Source organism: Apaloderma vittatum, unplaced genomic scaffold, assembly GCF_000703405.1.
Source record: "Apaloderma vittatum isolate BGI_N311 unplaced genomic scaffold, ASM70340v1 scaffold11727, whole genome shotgun sequence".
NCBI lineage: Eukaryota > Metazoa > Chordata > Aves > Trogoniformes > Trogonidae > Apaloderma > Apaloderma vittatum.
The window spans coordinates 4503-25246 of record NW_009724570.1 but is presented as its reverse complement, the minus strand read 5'-3'; the positions used below and the strand labels follow the sequence as shown (position 1 = coordinate 25246).

At 38.3% G+C, this 20744-nt stretch overlaps 1 protein-coding gene across 1 annotated transcript in view; it reads left to right on the top strand.

The window, feature by feature from the left end:
- The window catches only part of SMG1 (SMG1 phosphatidylinositol 3-kinase-related kinase), a 52525-nt gene extending 32076 nt beyond the window's left edge, over window positions 1–20449 (top strand). The window contains exons 36-63 of the mRNA XM_009872556.1: window positions 772–933; window positions 1238–1455; window positions 1648–1802; window positions 2688–2910; window positions 3839–4085; window positions 4691–4920; window positions 5447–5695; window positions 6086–6224; window positions 6312–6421; window positions 7003–7221; window positions 7446–7636; window positions 8261–8433; window positions 8805–9084; window positions 9801–10073; window positions 10208–10442; window positions 10847–11073; window positions 12206–12356; window positions 12448–12637; window positions 12877–13346; window positions 14363–14500; window positions 15309–15461; window positions 15793–15972; window positions 16190–16417; window positions 16863–17074; window positions 17240–17346; window positions 18099–18278; window positions 18414–18520; window positions 19198–20449. Of these exons, the coding sequence (XP_009870858.1) occupies window positions 772–933; window positions 1238–1455; window positions 1648–1802; window positions 2688–2910; window positions 3839–4085; window positions 4691–4920; window positions 5447–5695; window positions 6086–6224; window positions 6312–6421; window positions 7003–7221; window positions 7446–7636; window positions 8261–8433; window positions 8805–9084; window positions 9801–10073; window positions 10208–10442; window positions 10847–11073; window positions 12206–12356; window positions 12448–12637; window positions 12877–13346; window positions 14363–14500; window positions 15309–15461; window positions 15793–15972; window positions 16190–16417; window positions 16863–17074; window positions 17240–17346; window positions 18099–18278; window positions 18414–18520; window positions 19198–19275 (5525 nt within the window). The 3' untranslated portion in view covers window positions 19276–20449. The remainder of the gene's footprint in view (window positions 1–771; window positions 934–1237; window positions 1456–1647; window positions 1803–2687; window positions 2911–3838; window positions 4086–4690; window positions 4921–5446; window positions 5696–6085; window positions 6225–6311; window positions 6422–7002; window positions 7222–7445; window positions 7637–8260; window positions 8434–8804; window positions 9085–9800; window positions 10074–10207; window positions 10443–10846; window positions 11074–12205; window positions 12357–12447; window positions 12638–12876; window positions 13347–14362; window positions 14501–15308; window positions 15462–15792; window positions 15973–16189; window positions 16418–16862; window positions 17075–17239; window positions 17347–18098; window positions 18279–18413; window positions 18521–19197) is intronic.
- The last annotated feature ends 295 nt before the right edge of the window (window positions 20450–20744 follow it).

The following is a 20744-nucleotide window of genomic DNA, read 5'->3' as shown; positions in this document are numbered from 1 at the left end:
AAGGTATTCATTGCACATTCATAACATTCTTATTTAAGTATGGTGGAAGGAGAGCCTGTCTCTTACAAAGTAATTTCATTAAAGATGTTCAAGCCTGCCATGTATTCTGTTCTTAGAATAGATTCAAGTAGCAAAACTTCCAATCCCCTCCTTTCCATGCTTTAAGATGTTGAATGGAGAAAGGAGATGTGGTTTATGAAGCATTATGCTATATTACCACCTTGCAAAAAAAAAAAAAAAAAAAAAAAAAGATGATTTTTTTAAAAGATTTATGTTATATCCCCCCCTTAAAAAAAAAAAAAAAAAAAAAAAGATGATTGGGTGTTTGTTTTCCACCCGCCCTGCTATGTTTTGAAATGCAGCTCTGGGTAAAGCCAGATGACTCCAAAGCAATTGTTTCACTGCACTACTGGTTCTGGTTGCTCAGGGAATTTCCCACAAAAGGTTATTGAGTTAAAGTGTGGAAGACTGCAGAAGAGGAGACCAACTGTTGCAAAATTGTACCTTATTTTTGAAACATCCAGTTAGGCTAACTTCAAGTCTTATTAATGTGTCTCTATTTTTGAAAAATGATATAACAGATACAGCGTGCAACACTCAATTCCTGGTGCTTGACTAAAGCACTTAGGTATTGCATCTGATGTTATCTGTTTTTGAATATTAGAAGAAAATAAGCTGTTGCTGGTGCCAGCATGCTTTTAGAAGTAAAATAGAATTCTGCATTGTTTGAAGTGAAATGAAATGGCCCATTTTCTGTTCTGCTTTGTAAAGGTATTATACCTCAACTTTTCTCCCGCCTGAATCACCCGGAGGTGTATGTTCGCCAGAGTATTTGCAACTTACTGTGTCGAGTGGCTCAAGATTCTCCCCATCTCATACTATATCCTGCAATAGTGGGTACCATTTCTCTTAGCAGTGAATCCCAGACTTCAGGTATGGAGGGAAAAGTGAATGTTCAAATATACTTTAGCTCATATATTTTTATATACTGGATAAAATGATGCCAAGGTGTTTTTTTTCAGTAACTGGTATTTTCTATTTTAACGATATTATGGGACCTCACTGATACCTTTAATTTGATTTAACAGTTCGACAAAGAATTTTTTTTAATTTACCTTCATCTTCTTTGCCAGTACTTAATGTCATATGGGGACCTGATGCTAAATGAAGTATTGAGTGATGTACCTTTCAAGGCTGGAACAGTGTAGCTAATACATTAATATCTGTTTTAAATTAGGAAACAAGCTGCCTTCTGCCATCCCTACTTTGCTAGGTAATATTCAAGGAGAAGAACTGTTGGGTGGCGAATGTGATGGAGGAAGCCCTCCAGCTTCTCAAGAAAGTAGTAAAGGTGACACAAAAGTTGGATTAAATGAAGATCAAGCAATGATGCAAGATTGTTACAGCAAAATTGTGGAGAAACTCTCTGCTGCAAATCCAACAATGGTATTGCAGGTTAGTAATTCAAATATATGTTACTTGTGCTCTTGTCCGAAATACAAAATACATAGTTTGTATGTCTTGTGGGTACACTGCTGGAAGTTTGATGTATTTTTGCTGTTAGACTGCCATCTTTCAAGTTGTTCATGTACAAAAATAAGTCTTAATACTTATACTCTTAAGTAAATGAATCTTTATTTTGTACAGGTTCAGATGCTAGTGGCTGAGCTGCGCAGAGTTACAGTTCTTTGGGATGAGCTTTGGTTGGGAGTCTTACTGCAGCAGCACATGTACGTCCTCAGAAGGATTCAGCAACTGGAAGATGAAGTTAAAAGGGTCCAAAACAACAACACTTTACGGAAGTACGTCTTCTTTGAATTATTCAAGTGATAATCCTAGCCAGTGTTTGTTCTTGGGGAAGCATACAGTCAAACTGATCAACAGTCTTGTGACTCCTGAATTCATGCTATCTTAGCTGGTTTTTTGTAAGCCATTGACCTTATTTCAAGCACCTTGTGATGCTACAGTGAGTACTCCAATCAAATGAGAAACAAGAACAATCTACCTGTGAATCCATGTTGAAATTTCCTTAATGATAATGATCCTATTGTTCTTCATTTCCAAGGTCTTTCTTACAAGTCAGATGAAATGAGGGCAAGCAGATTGAAGGGTGTGATCTGTTTGGAGCTTACTTTAAATACAGATATTTTGAATAAATGGAACATCTTAAGCTAGTTTTGGTTTTCAGTATTTAGCAAATTTTTTTTGTCTCCCTTACCTGAGATCTCCCATGAATGGAATTGTGGAAGAGGAAAGCCCTTCACTGGGCACCTGGCTAAGTTCACGAATGCCTCTTGAATTGTGTCATCAGGGCTGACATGGAGTGGGAGAACGGCATGATCTCAGTCTCTCTCTTCCCATTCTTTGTAGTGTGGTACATCCACAGGTAGTAATAGTAAAGAGCTCTTTCGTTAAAGGAAGTCAGTTGCTTAGAGTGGTTTGAGTTCGGAGCTTTTCCTCAGGATTGCCAGTGGTGAAGAACACAGTTAAATGTTTTAAGAAAATAAAAAAAGAAAATGTGTGGTTATCCTTGAAGACCTCATTTTAGAGAGGTAATAACTTATGTGCATTCTTTGATGTCTCAGTTGCAGTCTTATTTTAATACTCTGCTTATGAAATGACATAGTTTTATGGAATTAAGAGGAAATTTTGGTGTGGTCTATTTTTGATGTTTTCTTTTGTTTTAGAGAGGAGAAAATAGCAATCATGCGTGAAAAGCACACAGCTCTAATGAAGCCCATTGTATTTGCTTTGGAACATGTACGGAGCATCACTGCAGCTCCTGCAGAAACTCCTCATGAGAAATGGTTTCAGGATAACTATGGAGATGCAATTGGAAATGCACTAGAGAAACTTAAGAATCCTTTGAATCCTGCTAAACCCGGAAGCAGCTGGCTCCCATTTAAAGAGGTATTACATGCATGGACTAGGAGTACGATGTAGAGACTCTTGACACTTGCTGCACCATGTGCTTCACTCGCTCCTTAGTATTCTCTGAACATATCAAAATTGCAGCCTGAAACTGTGTGCTGTGCAGTGACCACAGAGGTGCTGGACGCTAAAGCACAGTAACATTTGCTTCTGTAACAAGTTGTACTGACTGTCCGTGTTACTGTTTTTCTAACCAAGGAAACTGTTTTTTCAAATCTTGTCTTCTGCTGTCTGAGATGCTGTCAGTTTTTGGGGTAGAGGGCTCTCTTGTTTTTAAACACTGTCTTTCTGAAACTCTATGCTCTTTGAGTTTAGCTGATTGAAATTTTAACAAGTGGTACTCTGGTTATCTAATCGTAGTCCTTGGGCCTTGTAGCAGTGTTCAAATGATCAACCCTTCCTAAAGAAACTTGATTTTCCAATTACGTGATCTTGTTTTAGTTTTTCAGTGCTCTGAGGAGAGACAAAATCTGTATTCACTTGCATATCCAGAGCCAAAATGGTGTTTTTTCAAGTCTCGCTAGACAAAACCTAGATTTTACACACAGATGAACTTTTTTTTGGTAGTTCCCCTTCTGCTTTGCAGAACAAACAAGCATGCACATACATGAACAGGAGGTTGCTGAATGTTGCTGCCTTTGCCCACAGCTCAAATATTTATAAATCCAGGAGCAAACCTCGTGAGGAGTTTGATTTGTTGTGACTTTGGTGCTTATCACCAGGCAGGGTATATATGCTGTAAATGGATTAGTAGGGTGGCGAGGATGAAAGGTAATTTAAGAACAATCTTCCTACTTTCTGGAAGATGACCACCATTTAAGTCTGTTTGGTTTGGTGATGCTTTGTTTTTTTTATAAATACTGTTAAGGTGAACCTCAACCTAAACCAAAAAATTTCTTTGGAATAGGTTATGCTAAGTTTGCAACAAAGAGCACAGAAACGTGCTAGTTACCTTTTACGACTTGAAGAAATCAGTCCTTGGTTGGCTGCCATGATGAACACTGAAATAGCCCTACCTGGAGAAGTATCTACCAGAGACACAGTCACAATTCATAGTGTGGGCAGCACCATCACAATCCTGCCAACCAAAACCAAACCTAAAAAGCTGCTTTTCCTGGGTTCAGATGGGAAAAACTATCCCTACCTGTTCAAAGGTAAGAAATGAAGTTTTCTTGTACAAGTTACTGTCTCTTGTTACGAATTAGACTGTATTAGTAAGGTGCATGGTGGCAACTTTTTTATCTGCCTTCATGATACAGAATTCTTTTGTTTGGAGCATCTGCTCCCTCTCTTCCCCACCTCCCACTTCACCATAGATTTTCAAGGAATTTTGCCATGTAAAGCTGAAAGTCAGGGATGTTTCAGATCCCTTCTTTTATAAAAGCTGCATCAGAAACGGCGTTCTGTTTGCATACTGATAGGATTTGCTGGCTGCACTTCTGTCAAAGCTTAAGGTTAGCACCTAGAAACAACTTCAGAGACTTCATGGCTTCCCTGAAAGGGAAAGACCTATTTGTTACGTAGGAACTGTTGTGTGCCTTGCTTGCAGAGAGTTGTCAAACTCATGATTCTGGTAGGTAAAATGCTGTGTAAAAATGTAGATTTGAGCTGAACAACTCATCCTTAATCTGCATGATTTATAAAGCTGTTCATAGTCTGTTGAAACAAAGTAGGATTTCAAAAAATGCTGAATCCTGGGCTTCAAGAAACTAAATTTTAGTCTAGAAACTAAATTTTAAATAAAATAAATTTTTCACAGGTTTGGAAGACTTGCATCTAGACGAAAGAATCATGCAATTCTTATCAATTGTGAACACAATGTTTGCTACTATTAACCGCCAAGAGACACCGAGGTTCCACGCGAGACACTACTCGGTGACACCTCTGGGAACAAGATCGGGCTTGATCCAGTGGGTGGATGGAGCTACGCCTTTGTTTGGTCTTTACAAGCGCTGGCAACAGCGAGAAGCTGCTTTACAAGCACAAAAGGTAATAACTATATTTTATGCCAGCTAGAAGTTTGGAAGGGAAACGCTCTGTTTTGGTTTGCCGTTCTAAATAACATGATCTTAAAAGGATTTTGTTTTGTTCGTAATAATGCAGAATAGTTCTGTGTATTTTTATCTCTTGATTTCATCAGATGTCAGTAGAATTGCATATATGTATTTACATGTATTTTGCTGTGTAACAAATAAGAATATTACGGCACAATAATTCAAGGACAACTTGAATTATTTTGAACAAATAGGGTTAAATTATTATAGCTCCGTTTCACTTTAAATACAATTTTTACAGTTGTGTTCTTGAAATTTACCTTGGTAAGAGTGGAGTTAGACGAAAACAATGTGTAATCAATATATTCAGGCTTTTTTAACTGTTGAATTTTGAAAGAATACTCTGAGCTCTGGAAGTAGAGGAGTTTGTTTCTTATTTCGTTCTCACTAAAAATTAATTTGGGATGCTTCTTTGTGGCAATGAGTTGCAATACATAAACTACCATTTTTACCTCTCCTAGGCTCAGGACTCTTACCAGACTCCTCAGAATCCAGGAATAGTGCCTAGACCCAGTGAACTTTACTACAGTAAAATTGGACCCGCTTTAAAGGCGGTCGGGCTTAGTCTTGATGTATCACGTCGTGACTGGCCCTTGAACGTCATGAGGGCTGTTCTAGAAGAACTGATGGAAGCAACTCCCCCAAATCTCCTAGCTAAGGAGCTCTGGTCATCATGTACTACACCAGATGAATGGTGGAGAGTTACACAGGTGAGTTACAACAAATACATTTTCCCTCTGAAAGTCTGTGTTTTTAATGGGAAGAGGGACAACTAATGCCTGGGGTGTGTTTGAGCAATGGTACTCGTGAGTTAGGTGAGCTAGCACTGCTGGAATTTCATGTAACAGGAAATGTTGGCAGTTGTACTGTCTGGAATAAAAAAATGGGTGTAGACCTGACTCTACATTATTATATTAGACTTATCAGCCTAGGATGTGAAAACTCTTGTAAAATATCATCAGACAACACATAGAAAACAGCTTGGAATAAATTTGTTTTGATTTCTCTTACACTTAAAATAATGTTTTAAGATGGTAGTCAGTCCAATGTGTTGGCAGAGGATTCCCACAAATAATTTTTTCCTGAAACTCTCTTTAAAGTCGTATGCAAGATCCACTGCAGTTATGTCCATGGTTGGCTACATCATTGGTCTTGGAGACAGACATCTGGATAATGTTCTTATAGATATGACTACAGGAGAAGTTGTCCACATAGATTATAATGTTTGCTTTGAAAAAGGTAATTTAAAAAATGCTATATGTTATTCAAATACAAGGTTTCCCTTCTTGGTAATTAAAAGAAACAACTTAAATTTTTATCTTAAAGGAAAAAGCCTTAGGGTACCAGAGAAGGTTCCATTCCGGATGACACATAATATTGAAACAGCACTTGGAGTAACAGGAGTAGAAGGGGTTTTCAGGCTTTCTTGTGAACAGGTAAGTTAGCAAAGTTGCAAAAACCTGAGGGCTGTCATTGCCATCTTAGAACTTTTCTGTTAAACATTCTGCCATTGATTTATAAAGCCTTCACCTTCTCTGCTGTGATTTTTATTCGGACTTATCTTAGATACATCTTGTAGTAGGTGTTCAAGAAATGTGAGAATGTCAGATAAATACATATATAAGTAGTGGTACAACTTCAGTTGGGGGGGGAAAAGAGGAACTTGCAGCTCTAGATGTAAAATGTTATGTTTTTCCTGAAGTGTTTTTTTGTGAAGTTTTGCTTACCCTTTTTCCTCAGGACTTGTCCTTTACCAACATGACAGATACTGTTTTAACAAGAAAAATGTTCTGAACAGAGGAGTTTGTGTGGAAGGCTAGGATGCAATATTTAGTTTTTGTGATGTTATTACAGGCTGGCTGCATTTGTACATAGAGTGGTGTTCCTCCTGTATTTGTAGTGGTTAGGGATATGTTCTGGATTTCTGTATCCACTCAAGCACTGGATTTTGCACCTAAATGCAAGGATACAAGGATAAGGCGAGATCAGAATGAGTCTGTTTTAAAATATGATGCAGGTCCTTCATATTATGCGGCGTGGGAGAGAGACTTTGCTTACGTTGCTGGAAGCTTTTGTTTATGATCCTCTGGTGGACTGGACAGCGGGAGGGGAAGCAGGATTTGCTGGAGCTGTCTATGGTGGTGGTGGCCAGCAGGCTGAAAACAAACAAAGCAAAAGAGAAATGGAAAGAGATATTACTCGTAGTCTCTTTTCTTCAAGAGTGGCTGAGATAAAGGTGAGTTTACTACAGTAATTTTCAGTTTATAACCAAAGTAGGCCCTGTGCCTTCACTTCATTTATTGCCTTTTTGGGAGGGTGGGGGTGGAAGAGATGCTAATTTATTTAGTAGTAGGAGGTACTTCTAGGTGGTTAACATCATTGAAGGTTTACATGCTGCTACATATTACTTTACCTGTTTGAATTAAGTTCAGTTCTCTGACATCTGTGTCTTGGTTACAGGTTAACTGGTTTAAGAACAGAGATGAAATGCTTGCTGTGCTGCCGAAGTTGGACAGTAGTTTAGAAGAGTATCTGAAGCTGCAAGAGCAGTTGACAGATGTAGAAAAGCTGCAAGGAAAACTGCTGGAGGAGATAGAATTTCTGGAAGGTGCAGAAGGAGTGGATCATCCCTCCCACACACTTCAGCACAGGTACAGAAGAGCCAGGAATTCTGTCAGGAATCTCACAGCTCAATAGGGTTGGTGTAGTAGTGTACTTAAAAATGTTAGAACTGTATATATGAAAGAGATTAATAGCTGAGTAAAAGCTGTTCTTTCAGTAAGCAAGTCACTTCCTGGACAGAAGAATTATTGAAACTGTTTTCCTACTGAATAGTCTTAGCTATATCATGTGTCTTACTCCATCAGTATAACCATCAGTATAACCTATAATATATAACAATGGTATGTGTTCCACACTTGACCCTCAGGGCAGGAGACAGATTGTGCTGAATGTGGTGTCCCATCAGATTAATCCACATAGTGCAGCTGTGGACGATAAATAGCACAAAAATATTTTCATTCAAGTGTTTTAACTTGTTTTTCAAGTTTATTTGAAATTGATCAAGGATTTCAGAATTGCATGAATATGCACATGCGTTTGTTATTTTGTAGGAAAACAGAATTAATTATTAAGACAACAATGGTGAAGTGTTGTGTAATATATTAATTTTCTGATCAGTAAGGTAGTTGTATTGTTCAGTATAGTTTTGTATTAGGTATAGTAAAGTATTTTTTTTGTAGTGCTTACTTGATTCTGTTGCTTCAATAATTCAGGTATTCTGAGCACACACAGTTGCAGTCTCAACAAAGAGCTGTCCAGGAAGCAATCCAGGTGAAGCTGAATGAGTTTGAGCAGTGGATAACTCATTATCAAACTGCTTTCACTAATTTAGAGGCAACGCAACTTGCAAGTCTTCTTCAAGAAATAAGCACACAAATGGACCTAGGTATTTATGGGGTTTTTTTTCAATGGTTTGAAAATAGAGTTTAACATCAGGAGGCATTATGAGTATCCTCTAACTTAAAATCAAGAACCTGTATATAATTAAAAAAAGAAAGGGCATTCTTCAAAGGGTGATTTAGAGCACTTAAGGTTTCTGTGCCAAGCTGTCTGAAGGAACTTGTCTGTCTTTACCCTAGCTGGGCATAAAATTCTTCTCTTAGTTTGTGCTCAAAGTTCTCAATACGAATTCTTCATGCCTCTGTTATCGCAAGTAAAAGAGTGGTTTTGAAGTGATGTTAGCATGCAGTGTTTGTACGCTATGAGCTATGTGTGCTTCAGAGATGGGCCTTAATTTTTAAACACCTCTCTTAACAGGTCCTCCGAGTTACGTCCCAGCAACGGCGTTTCTGCAGAACGCAGGCCAGGCACATCTAATCAGTCAGTGTGAGCAACTCGAAGGAGAAGTTGGTGCTCTTCTCCAGCAGAGGAGATCTGTGTTACGTGGTTGCCTTGAACAATTGCACAACTATGCAACAGTAGCTCTTCAGTATCCAAAAGCTGTGTTTCAGAAGCACCGAATAGAGCAGTGGAAAACCTGGATGGAAGAACTAATTTGCAACATGACAATAGAGCGCTGTCAGGACATCTTTAGAAAGTAAGTTGACAAAATAATGGATTGTTTGAAAACTTAATTTTCAACCTGCTTCGGGATTTTAGTTTTCTTATTGAGTAGGTTTGTGAGGACTGGTTTAATTATAAAGTGAGATGTGGTTAAGTTGTAATTCTAGAAGTTTGGGGAAAGAGATGGAAGAACTGCTTTATAAGTACTGTTCCATAGTTTAATCTGTGTGCTGCAAAAAGAAAACCGAGTAATGTTGTCATGTAATGAATAAATAAAGAACCATGTTTGTGCCTTTAGAGTAGTGATATTTAGGGTTTTCAGAAACTTCTAGTATTTAAAAATCACTTAAATCAACTAAAGATTTGAGGTTTTTCTTAAGGCAGATTTTCAAATTTTTTTTTCTTCTCAAGTCATGCCATTTCAGCATTATTATTGCTTGGCTTGCAAGATTTAAACTGTATTCAGGATTTACACTGATATGTGTTTTGTTATTTCTTCTGTTCATTCTTTGCCTCAAGAACTGCTGATTGTCTTTTGTCCTCGCAAATAGCTATGAAATATGGTGCATTCTGAGACTTTCATAAAATGTCATTAGGATAGCCATCAATCGCTGTGGTATTTGTTGTTGGTATGGAGTAGGTGATGTGGGAACTGTTCAAATGTAGAGTGTTTTTCCCACCCACAGAGCAGAATGCAATCTGCTAGCACCTGAGAAGGGACAGTTTTGTCATTGTACTTCTCCTTTACAGGTATGAAATGCAGTACGCTCCTCAGCCACCTCCGAGTATGTGTCAGTTCATAACTGCTACAGAAATGACTTTACAGCGCTATGCAGCAGATATCAATAACAGACTTATCAGGCAGGTGGAGCGTTTGAAACAGGAGGCGGTTACTGTACCTGTTTGTGAGGAGCAGCTGAAAGAAATTGAACGTTGCATCAAAGTTTTCCTTCATGAAAATGGAGAGGAGGGTTCACTGAGCTTAGCAAGTGTTATCATCTCTGCTCTGTGTGCGCTGACAAGGTGAGTGCCCGTTATGAAATCTTTTTGTATGTGCTTGTGTTGGAGACCACAAAAAAGGAATATTTGAGTGACATAATGATGTAGGGAACACGCTAGCAGGCACATTGTCTAACTGATTGTTGTAACGCATCCAGGCGAAATCTGATGATGGAAGGTGCAGCATCTAGTGCTGGAGAGCAACTGGTTGATTTGACTTCAAGAGATGGAGCCTGGTTCTTGGAGGAACTTTGCAGCATGAGTGGGAATGTTACATGCCTTGTGCAGCTGCTGAAGCAGTGTCATCTTGTACCCCAGGACTTAGATATTCCTAACCCCATTGAAGCATCAGAAGCTGTTCATTTAGCAAATGGAGTATATATCTCACTTCAGGTGATACTTACTTTTATGTTACTTTTTCTTTCCTCATTCCCAACCTTCTAAGGGTTCGGCTAAGCCATTGTTAACAGCTTCATCCTTAAACAGCTAAATGTTTGTTTATGAAGCTGCTGAGATTTTTGTGTTGGACCTCAGTCTTGGTATTTGTCTGAGCTGAACAGACATTTGCTACTGCCATCTATGTTTTTATTGGTTGAAAGAAACCACTCAGATCTATACGTGACAAATGGTAAAAACTGCTGTCAAATAAGAAATCATGAGAAAGAAGTTAGTATCAGTTTTATAGACACCATTTTTTCTACCGCAGGGTGGTATAACACTAAAATGAGAAAGATGTTGCATATGATACTTCTTGAGAGGGGGGAATTTCTTACATTTTCACGCTTACTTTCCAACAGGAGTTGAACTCAAATTTCCGACAGATCATTTTTCCTGAAGCACTTAGGTGCTTAATGAAAGGAGAGTATACTTTAGAGAGTATGCTCCATGAATTAGATAATCTTATTGAACAAACGACTGATGGAGTCCCTTTGCAAACTTTGGTTGAATCTCTTCAAGCCTACTTACGAAATGCCGCTATGGGACTGGAGGAAGAAACACATAGTCATTACATTGATGTTGCAAGGTAAGTCACTTTTTTTTTCAGTTCAAGTATGAGAGAATGGAGACTACAGAAGATAAATTTGTCTACATTTTTATTATTTGTTTGATGTACAGGCTTGCCCCAGACTACCCTTAAGAAGAGTGCAGTGTCTAAAGCACACACATTTTGTCTCTGTGTTTAATCTCTTGTGCGCGTAGAAATACAGAGCGATGGCAATTTACATGTATTTTCCAAAACGTGTAATTGTGATTTTGTGTTTGAAGTTGAGGGATGCCAAAAATAGGAACTTGGTCCGTTAGTTTGTGGGAGGAATCTATGAAATGGAGCACTTGTAACCATGGCACTCCTTGTCAGGAGGTTTGATGAGCAGCTTTTGCATAGTAAAGAAGTGACTTGATTAGAAAACGAAAACACCAGCAAACAAAACCCCAGCCAGACAAAAACGCTTGTGTATCTTGTAATGCGGGACAGTACCATTCTGGGGAAGTGCTTGGCAGACAGCTGAGCCAATTCAGAAGCCGCCACGTAGAAGCGATCTTGCTGCTTCTCCTGAGCCAGTTATGGTGGCTCCATCTGTGGTACAGTGAAAGCTGCACTATCAGTTGAAAACAGTTTACTTCTTCCTGGCTTACCCACTGGCAGGCCTGCTTAGCCTGTTAGTTGAGGGTCAAAAATGATACAAGGCAGGGAGATGACAAGACCACCCTTTCAGGAGCGACAAGCTGTTAAACCATCTCAGCCATAACCCGGGATCTCATCCTTCACCTTTTTACCCCGTACTCCAGTCAGTCAGTTACATACGTGTGTATAGAACCAGGCCTCGTTTTTTAAGGAGGGAAAGGCGATATTTACATCACTTAATATTAGTAACTGTTTTTACCGTGCACAGTCTGTATCCTCTACATGTATTTTAGGTTAGCTTTGTAGCTGGTCCTTTAATACAATCCTATCTTACATGAGCTGTTGCTATGAGACCGGCATTAGAATTTGTGTGATAAGTGAGGTGAGGGGGTATGAAGAGCCTGTAAAATGTTCACCTTGTTCAGATGCAACTTGATTTCGATCTATTCTAGATGTGGGATCAAGTGGTTGAAGAAAATCCTGTTTATTTCTTGTAGACTAAGCAAAATCATGTAAACTTTTTTTTTTTAAGAGTACTTCATGCTCAGTATGGTGAATTGATTCAGCCAAGAAATGGTTCAGTTGATGAAACTCCCAAAATGTCAGCAGGCCAGATGCTTTTAGTAGCCTTTGATGGAATGTTTGCTCAAGTGGAAACTGCATTTGGTTTATTGATTGAAAAGGTATGGATTTGTTCTTTTCAGAGTACTCTTTGAGTAAGGAATATGAAAGTCTATGAAAACAAACCTGATTTATTCCTTTTATGTTGCTCAGCTAAACAAGATGGAAATACCTGTTGCTTGGCGTAAGATTGACATAATTAGGGAAGCCCGCAGCACCCAAGTTAACTTCTTCGATGATGACAATAATCGACAAGTTCTAGAGGAAATTTTCTTTCTGAAGAGACTTCAAACAATTAAAGAATTTTTCAGGCTATGTGGTACCTTTTCTAAAACATTGTCAGGTAAATAAATGTTACTGAATATTCAATATCACTTTATCCGCTTCACATCCCATGTCCTTTTGAGAGGAATGTGAAATGGTCACTCTTACATACCTTTCCTTAACTTACTTTTCATAATAGGGCAAGCATGCAGAAATGAAAAATTAATTCCTGTAATCTTGCTGTTTATAAGCCAGATAATACTTTTCTAGACACAACAAATGTTTATAACAGAAAATACCATTTCTTTCCTCTAAAAGGAATCAGTTCACTTGAAGATCAGAATGCAGTAAATGGACCTGTTCAAATTGTCAATGTGAAAACCCTGTACAGAAACTCTTGTTTTAGCGAAGACCAAATGGCCAAACCAATCAAGGCTTTCACAGCTGACTTTGTGAGACAGCTTTTAATTGGCCTTCCAAATCAAGCTTTGGGACTTACTCTGTGCAGTTTCATCAGTGCTTTGGGTGTCGATATCATCGCTCAGGTGGAGGCTAAAGACTTTGGAGCAGAAAGCAAAGTTTCTGTGGACGACCTGTGCAAGAAAGCTGTGGAGCACAACATCCAAATTGGCAGATTCTCACAGTTGGTCATGAACAGGGCAACAGTATTAGCTAGTTCGTATGATACAGCCTGGAAGAAGCATGATCTAGTGCGCAGGCTTGAAACCAGTATTTCTTCTTGCAAGACCAGTCTTCAGAGAGTACAGTTGCATATTGCCATGTTCCAGGTAAGACCACAAGGCATCGTGTTGCTCTCAAATTGTGTCTGTAGAAAGTGTTTCATAGACTGTGTCTGAGGACAAGAACAACTTTATATGTTGTTGAATGAGCCCTCGAGTCTTTTAATAGACTTGAAAATACGTTTTGGCTTAAAATTATTCTGTAAATGTATATGGGAAAAAAAAATCACAGTTGGCTTCTCTTGCAGACTAGCTGCTTTATATGACGGAAATGTGGCAACATGTAAATTCTTTTTTGAGGTGATACATGTTTTTCAATAACCATTAAATTGCTTATTAGAAGAGTTATTCCCTGGCTTTCTTACTAGCTGTGTTGTCCCAGTTTCCCCCTTTTTTCAAACAGACTATGATTTTAAGGAAGGAGATTGCTTAAAACAGAGAGCATGCATTGTTGAATGCTATCTTGTACCTTTCCTTCCAAGTTTTAATTCATTAACTGTCGCTTTGTTATGCTGTTTGCCTCATGAAAGAATGCTAATAGCAGCAGTTTCAATCCTGAAAATGTTGTTCTGAGCCTTTAGATAAATGCTACTGTGTACCTTAAACTATATGCTGGTATTCAGTTGTAGTGTAGCATCACTGATCTTCATTTTGTAGTAATTTGTAGGTCTAGGGTAAAGACTTTCTCCATATAGGTTAATAAAGGATTTCATAGACTGGTAAGCAAAATTATTTTGGTTTTAATGCATCACCAGTGAATTGTTTCTGAATGGTAATGGGTTTGCCTGTAGATTGAGGATATGTGTGTAAAACACTTATACTTAATTAGTGACTGATTAATGGTATTAATATCCAAGCCAGCAAAACATAGTTTACAACTACTTTAACAGTTTAACACTCTCTAGTAATTTAGAACGTTTAAGTATGTCAGTATTGTCTGACACTTAGTCCTTTTAAAATGCTGTTAGTTACAAAGTTCCCAGAGTACTAGAATCGGTGTCTGTGAAGCAGAGTATTTTGTGCTGAACTGCTGATAATCAAGTGCTCCCATTATTTTCTTAAAGTGGCAGCATGAAGATCTCCTCATCAGTCGCCCACAAGCTATTTCTGTAACTCCTCCACCTCGTTCTGCAATTCTTGCCAGCATGAAAAAGAAACTTCACACTCTCAGTCAGATTGAAGCTTCAATTGCAACGGTCCAGGTACTACTATTTTGGGGAGGTTTGTTCAGCAGCCTGTTGGAATGTGACTCTAGCACAACCGGCAGAATTATCTGCCACCTCCGGATTATGTTATCGCTATCAAAGCACAAATTTAGTGGTACTATCATTGATCTCTTTCAGTCTATCTGATATATACTGTTATATTGTTTGATTTAGCTGTCCCATACAAAATATTCTTTTTAAAATGCTAATAAATTTGTTTTATGAGCAAAAATACAGATATGTTAAAGTACCTTTCCTTCTGGAGGCTGATCATGTGCTCATGTCTGATGTAGATCATCCTTAACTGCCAGAAGCTTTCTTTGTAGATCTGGGCAAATCAATCATTTTGTGTGTTAAGGTTTCTGTGTGCTGTGGCTTGGCTCAGCTTTTTAGACTTTTGGGTATCAATAATATAGAATATTTAATTGTTTAAAATGAATACTTTGTGATATTTTAATTTCCTTTTTAGTTGTGAAGGTACTGTTTGTAATTATAATTCAGGACTCTCATTTTTAGTCTAGAAATGTGATCACTTTCCCCCTCTGCCCCGGTGGGTTAAAATCTAAATAGGTGACTATTTCCTAAACAATCAAATCCAGTTGTGATGTGTGCTCAAAATAAACCTTTGAACAGCATAGGCTAACATTTGTCAATCATGAATTCTCTTATATATATATAGGTGTAAGATTGTGTCTGCATGTGTATTATGTCTTAGTTTTTTTAAAAGTTAGGTGGTTAGACTTAAGATGATGTATATCAGTCTGGATTAGCTATATCTATGGTTTTCTTTTCTTCCTCAATGCAGGAGAAACTAGCGGCACTTGAAGCAAGTATTGAGCAGCGTTTAAAATGGGCAGGAGGTGCTAATCCTGCACTGGCACCAGTCTTGCAAGATTTTGATGCCACTATTGCTGAAAGAAGAAACCTCGTACTGAAAGAAAGTCAAAGAGCAAGTCAGGTACTGTACATAACACTAGTACTAGTGACTTGGTGTGTTCAGTCTTCATCTCAAAGTTGAGATTTATATAGAAGATATTTTTCCTCCTCAGCAGCTAAAGAGCAAAGTAGATAACAAAATGCTTCTGGGAATCCTGCTGTAAAAGCAGGATGAATAATCTCTGAGAGAATTGCTGCAGGGTCGGATGACCCTGAAGTGTGACTGCTACTGTAACAGAGTAGCTCTACTGTTGTATTTAAAATCCTCCCTTCTAAGGACATGGAACAAATGCACTTTGTTTAATAGAGAGTTTAACTGGAATAAAGTTTCTCACTCTTGCTTTGTTTTTCAGGTAACTTTCCTCTGCAGTAATATTATTCATTTTGAAAGTTTACGTACTAGAACAGCAGAAGCCTTAAATCTTGATGCTGCATTATTTGAACTTCTCAAACGCTGTCAACAAATGTGCTCGTTTGCATCACAGTTCAACAGTTCAGTGTCCGAACTGGAGCTTCGCCTGCTTCAGAGAGTGGTAAGTCAAGGTCAAAGCAAAATACGTAATATGATATAGAACTGCTGTAATGAGTTCTCAATTTTGTCTTTCGTTCTGCGTTTATGTTATGTGTATCTTATAGAGTCATGGATCATAGAGTTTATTCCATCAGCTACTAAACACTTGGCAGTAGCATCTACACAGTAATTGAGTTTTATCTCTGGATACAGACTCAAAAAATGTTTGTTATTTTTAGGGCACTGGTCTTGAACATCCTATTGGCAGCTCTGAATGGCTTCACTCAGCTCACAAGCAGCTGACCCAGGAAATATCTACACAGAGAACAGTACAAACAGAAAGAGAGCAGCAAATAGAAGCAGTTTGTGAAACGATTCAGAATCTGGTGGATACTATTAAAACTGTGCTGACAGGTCATAACAGACAACTTGGAGATGTCAAACATCTGCTGAAAGCTATGGCAAAGGTATGCCTGAAACCGTTAGATTTATTCCTCAAACTCATGTCAGTATAGTTTAAGAAAAATACCACTTGTAACTATGTGCTTCTTGAAGTGTCTGGAAGCAGTGAAATGTATTCATGCTTGTGGAGTTTGAGAGATAAAATAAATTTCATCTCTAAGAATTCCTAAAGCTTTATTTCAAGAGTTAGGCTGATCAGGTTTAAGTTGAATTAAACCTTTTCTCTCATTTGGTTGAAACATTTTCTTTGTTTACAAATACTCTTTGTTTTTAATCAGTAAAACATTTTATCTTTTTCAAATTAATTTTTTTGAAATGTAACTAGTGGATATTATGATTATTTGTAGTCAAATAACAAACTGAGGGGCTGAAAAGGCTAGGAAATGCTCAACTTTATTGCCTTAGCCGAAGTATAGCAAATAGTTACCCTTTTTAACATCTTTGTTACAGGATGAAGAAGCAGCTTTGGCAGACGGCGAAGATGTTCCCTACGAGAATAGTGTTAGGCAGTTCCTGGGTGAATATAAATCATGGCAAGATAATATTCAGACAGTTTTGTTTACATTAGTTCAGGTTATGGGTCAAGTCCGCAGTCAGGAACACGTTGAAATGCTGCAGGAAATAACTCCCACCTTGAAAGAACTAAAAACTCAGAGCCAAAGGTAAGAAAGTCACCTTGTAGATGAGGGCATTTTGCTTACCTGCTTGTATGTGACAGGAACTGGCTTGGTGGTTGTCTTAGAAGGCAGCAATCTTTTTGCAAAATTTGACTTTCTGAGTTTTCAAGTAGTTATATGAATATTTATCAACTTCGTTGTGTTTCCTAGTGTCTACAATAATCTAGTGGGTTTTGCATCACCCTTAGTCACGGATACATCAAATGAATGCTCCAGCCCAACGTCAGCTGCTCCATATCAGCCAACCTTTGCTGCAGGTAATACTTGGAATCAAGTACAAACATTAAAACACCAGGAATTGATATTAGAAAGGGAATTGTAACTTTTGGTAAATTTTGAAATACAGGCAATATCTGTAAGACTATAAAAGCCTATAAAATACAACTGATGGACCATAGCAATACTGAATGCTTGATCACAGCCTTTGAATAGACACTGAAATCTGGATTCATTCCACAGAGCCCAGAAGGCATGGAATGCATTGGGATGTATAGCAACTGAAGTGTAATTTCTGTTGAAATTACCTTTAAAATTAATAGTGACTCTGGAATTAATCCTGAAACCCTACAAATGCAGTCGTGTTTGCAAAATTTTCATTACTTTACAATTAAAAACATGAATCAAGTTTCTCATGAGTGTGGATTTCTTTCTATTTGAAGTATTATTCTACTGTTAATATGTGATCTAAGCACAGGTTCCTGATTTCTGTCAAGAACAAGAATTGCATTTTATAATTGCCATACAAAATGATAGAAGTAGAGGTTAAAAGAGCCCATAAAAATCTGCTTAATGTAAATATGTTGCAATGGAACAAACCCTCTTGTTTATGAAGTGAAAGAATTTAGAAAACTAGAACACTGAAGAGAGAACTGGTGCAGAGTTTAAAATACAAGTTTAAAATGCAGTTTTACTAATGGCTTCATTCGAATAGCTATTAAATGCAAGAAAAAAACACCATTAATAATATATTATTTTGAATACTTGATGCACTTCTATACTTTCCTTACAGCTGTACGTAGCAATACAGGGCAGAAAACTCAGCCAGAGGTGATGTCGCAGAATGCGAGAAAGCTAATTCAGAAAAATTTTGCCACATCAGCAGATACTCCTCCAAGCACAGTCCCGGGAACTGGCAAAAGTGTTGCCTGTAGTCCCAAAAAGACAGCCAGGGACCCTAAAACAGGAAAAGGTAAATACTTGGTTTAAAAAAAAAAAAAAGTGGCCTCAAAAACCCCACCACTGACAACAACAAAACCCCCAAAATTTCTTAGTGGGCTTCTGTGCAAGAATGTAAAATTGAATTAATTTTGTTTTGTACCTTTAGCCGTGCAGGAAAGGAATTCATATGCAGTTAGCGTGTGGAAGCGAGTCAAAGCCAAGTTAGAGGGCCGAGATGTGGATCCCAACAGGAGAATGTCTGTTGCTGAACAGGTGAGTTGGAAATAGTGAAGTTGCAGTACGAGTCCTTGCGTTAACTATTTGGCAGTAAGCACACGTGTCTGTGTGCTGAAGTGTGCCTTAAAGACTAAAATCCTGTTATGAATGGGAGGGTCCCCTCAAGACATACGATTTATATTCCAGCACGGATGGAGGTGTGCCGCTGCCGTGTTTTGCTGCATTCATCTCTTACCAAATGCCGTTGTTTCCTGTATTGTAGATGATGTAAACTCATGGATTGGATAAAATCACCTTACGTTCTGTGTCAGTAAGCTGACATTTGTTACACGGCTGTTGATGTCCAGGGAGGATGTGAGATCTGTAGAGCTGTCTGAAGGACAGCACTTGTCTGCGTTTACAAGCGTAATGCAAGCACGCTCCTGTCTCTGGGAGACTGCGTCAGGGGAGCCAGTAGATGTGAGGTTACTGTGACTATTTTCAGGATAGGGCCTACGAATGAGATGATGCGTGAACTTTTTAGCCTTTGCAGTACAAACTCCTGTTTATGTGGACTATGCAAAGTTATGTAAGATTACATTTAGAGCTACTGTAGATATTTTTTTCACTGAAATTCTATGCTTGCGGGAGACACTCAACAGCAATTTTTAAGATCACTTCAGCACTTTGAAAAACCTGGCTTGTTTTAATTACTTGTTTGACCTTTTTAATAGGTTGACTTTGTGATTAAGGAAGCAACTAATCTAGATAACTTGGCTCAGCTGTATGAAGGTTGGACTGCCTGGGTATGAGTAGGGAGAAAGCCGATTGGTCTGGTTCAGCGAGGTCAGACATCCACCAGAATCAACTCGGCCTCAGGCATCCGTAGCCGCACCACAGTCGGTGGTGATGCATACTGGGGCTTAATCTGAGGAAACCTAGGAAATCTCGGTGCACTGGGAAGTGAATCCTGCAGGATAGCTGCACTCAGGGATACGCTAAACACAATGGTCTGCAACCCCCACGGTCAAGGGTGAAAGCTCACCGCTTGAGCAACACGGTTTGTCTTTCTGCTACGGAAGAACTGCAAACGTGTCTGGGGGTTAGCTGCAGAAAGAAATCGGGATGCTACAAACCGCAGAGTGATTTGGAACTCAATTCCACCTGACCCTGTGAACAATTCAGGAAACACCGAACCCTGTTCAAAGAAAAACGGAAAAAATGGGGCCATGAAGAAATCACAGCAAGGGAAGATTTGACGCATTCAGATTCTTGTTACTCTTGTTGCGTGGCAACAGTGCTGGTTGAGTTGACCAGTTAGTACGGAAAAAAGGCTACAAAATGTAAACTTCAGAAATGGACTGAAAGCAAAGAGTTGTACATCAGATATACGCTGCATTGGAAGAACTTCTGAGATAGAAGAAGAAGCCTTTGTTCTCTTCTCCCTTTCCTCTTTCCTTTCTCTCCTCCCTCCCAGCCTCTACTGGCATACACCCCTCTCGGCTTATTCTTGTACGTTAGGCGTACTTCCAATATACTTTTTCTTTCGATCCTTCTACTTCACAGTTTAGTCAAATTAACAACTTAAATTTTATTTGGTAAACAAATTTTCCAAAAGCACTGAAAATAGAGAACATCGATTGAATTATTTGAGTTGGATGGTCAAATGCAAAATGTAATTCTGGTTATTTAAAGTCATTTCTGTAATTCTGTTATGTACAGTTTCTCAAAATTGTCACTGTGCATTTAAAAGTAATGAATCCTACAGGCATTTGATTTAATGTGCACTTCCCTCTGCTTGCAGTGTACACTTTTTTGTAATTCAAATTGTCCCTCCAATCTCATTCTACTGTGATTGCTGTAGTTTCTTTCGTACGACATAGCTAATCCAATGTAATCTTTACCTTTTTAAAAACCAGGATAGAGTATCTAGTAGAGTTTTACATTGTTGATGACAGATAAACAATAAAGTGATGTTCTGGTGGAGGTAGAGTGATATGCTTTTTACTTCACTTTCCTAATACTTTAGTTTACACTTGTAAATGATACTGCTTCTGTTCACAGGGGTATACATATAATCCAAGAAATGAAGGAGACTCCAATTTTTGTTCAGCTAGGTCTGTAAAGATTTCTGCAAAGTAATTTTCCTTTGCCATATTACTTCTATAGATGGTTGTTCAATAATGCATCCATAGTGAATTTTCCACCAAGGTTGGTTTTGGTTTGGTTTGGTTTATTTTAATCAATTCCACACTCAAAAGTGTGATTATGGTCAGAAAAG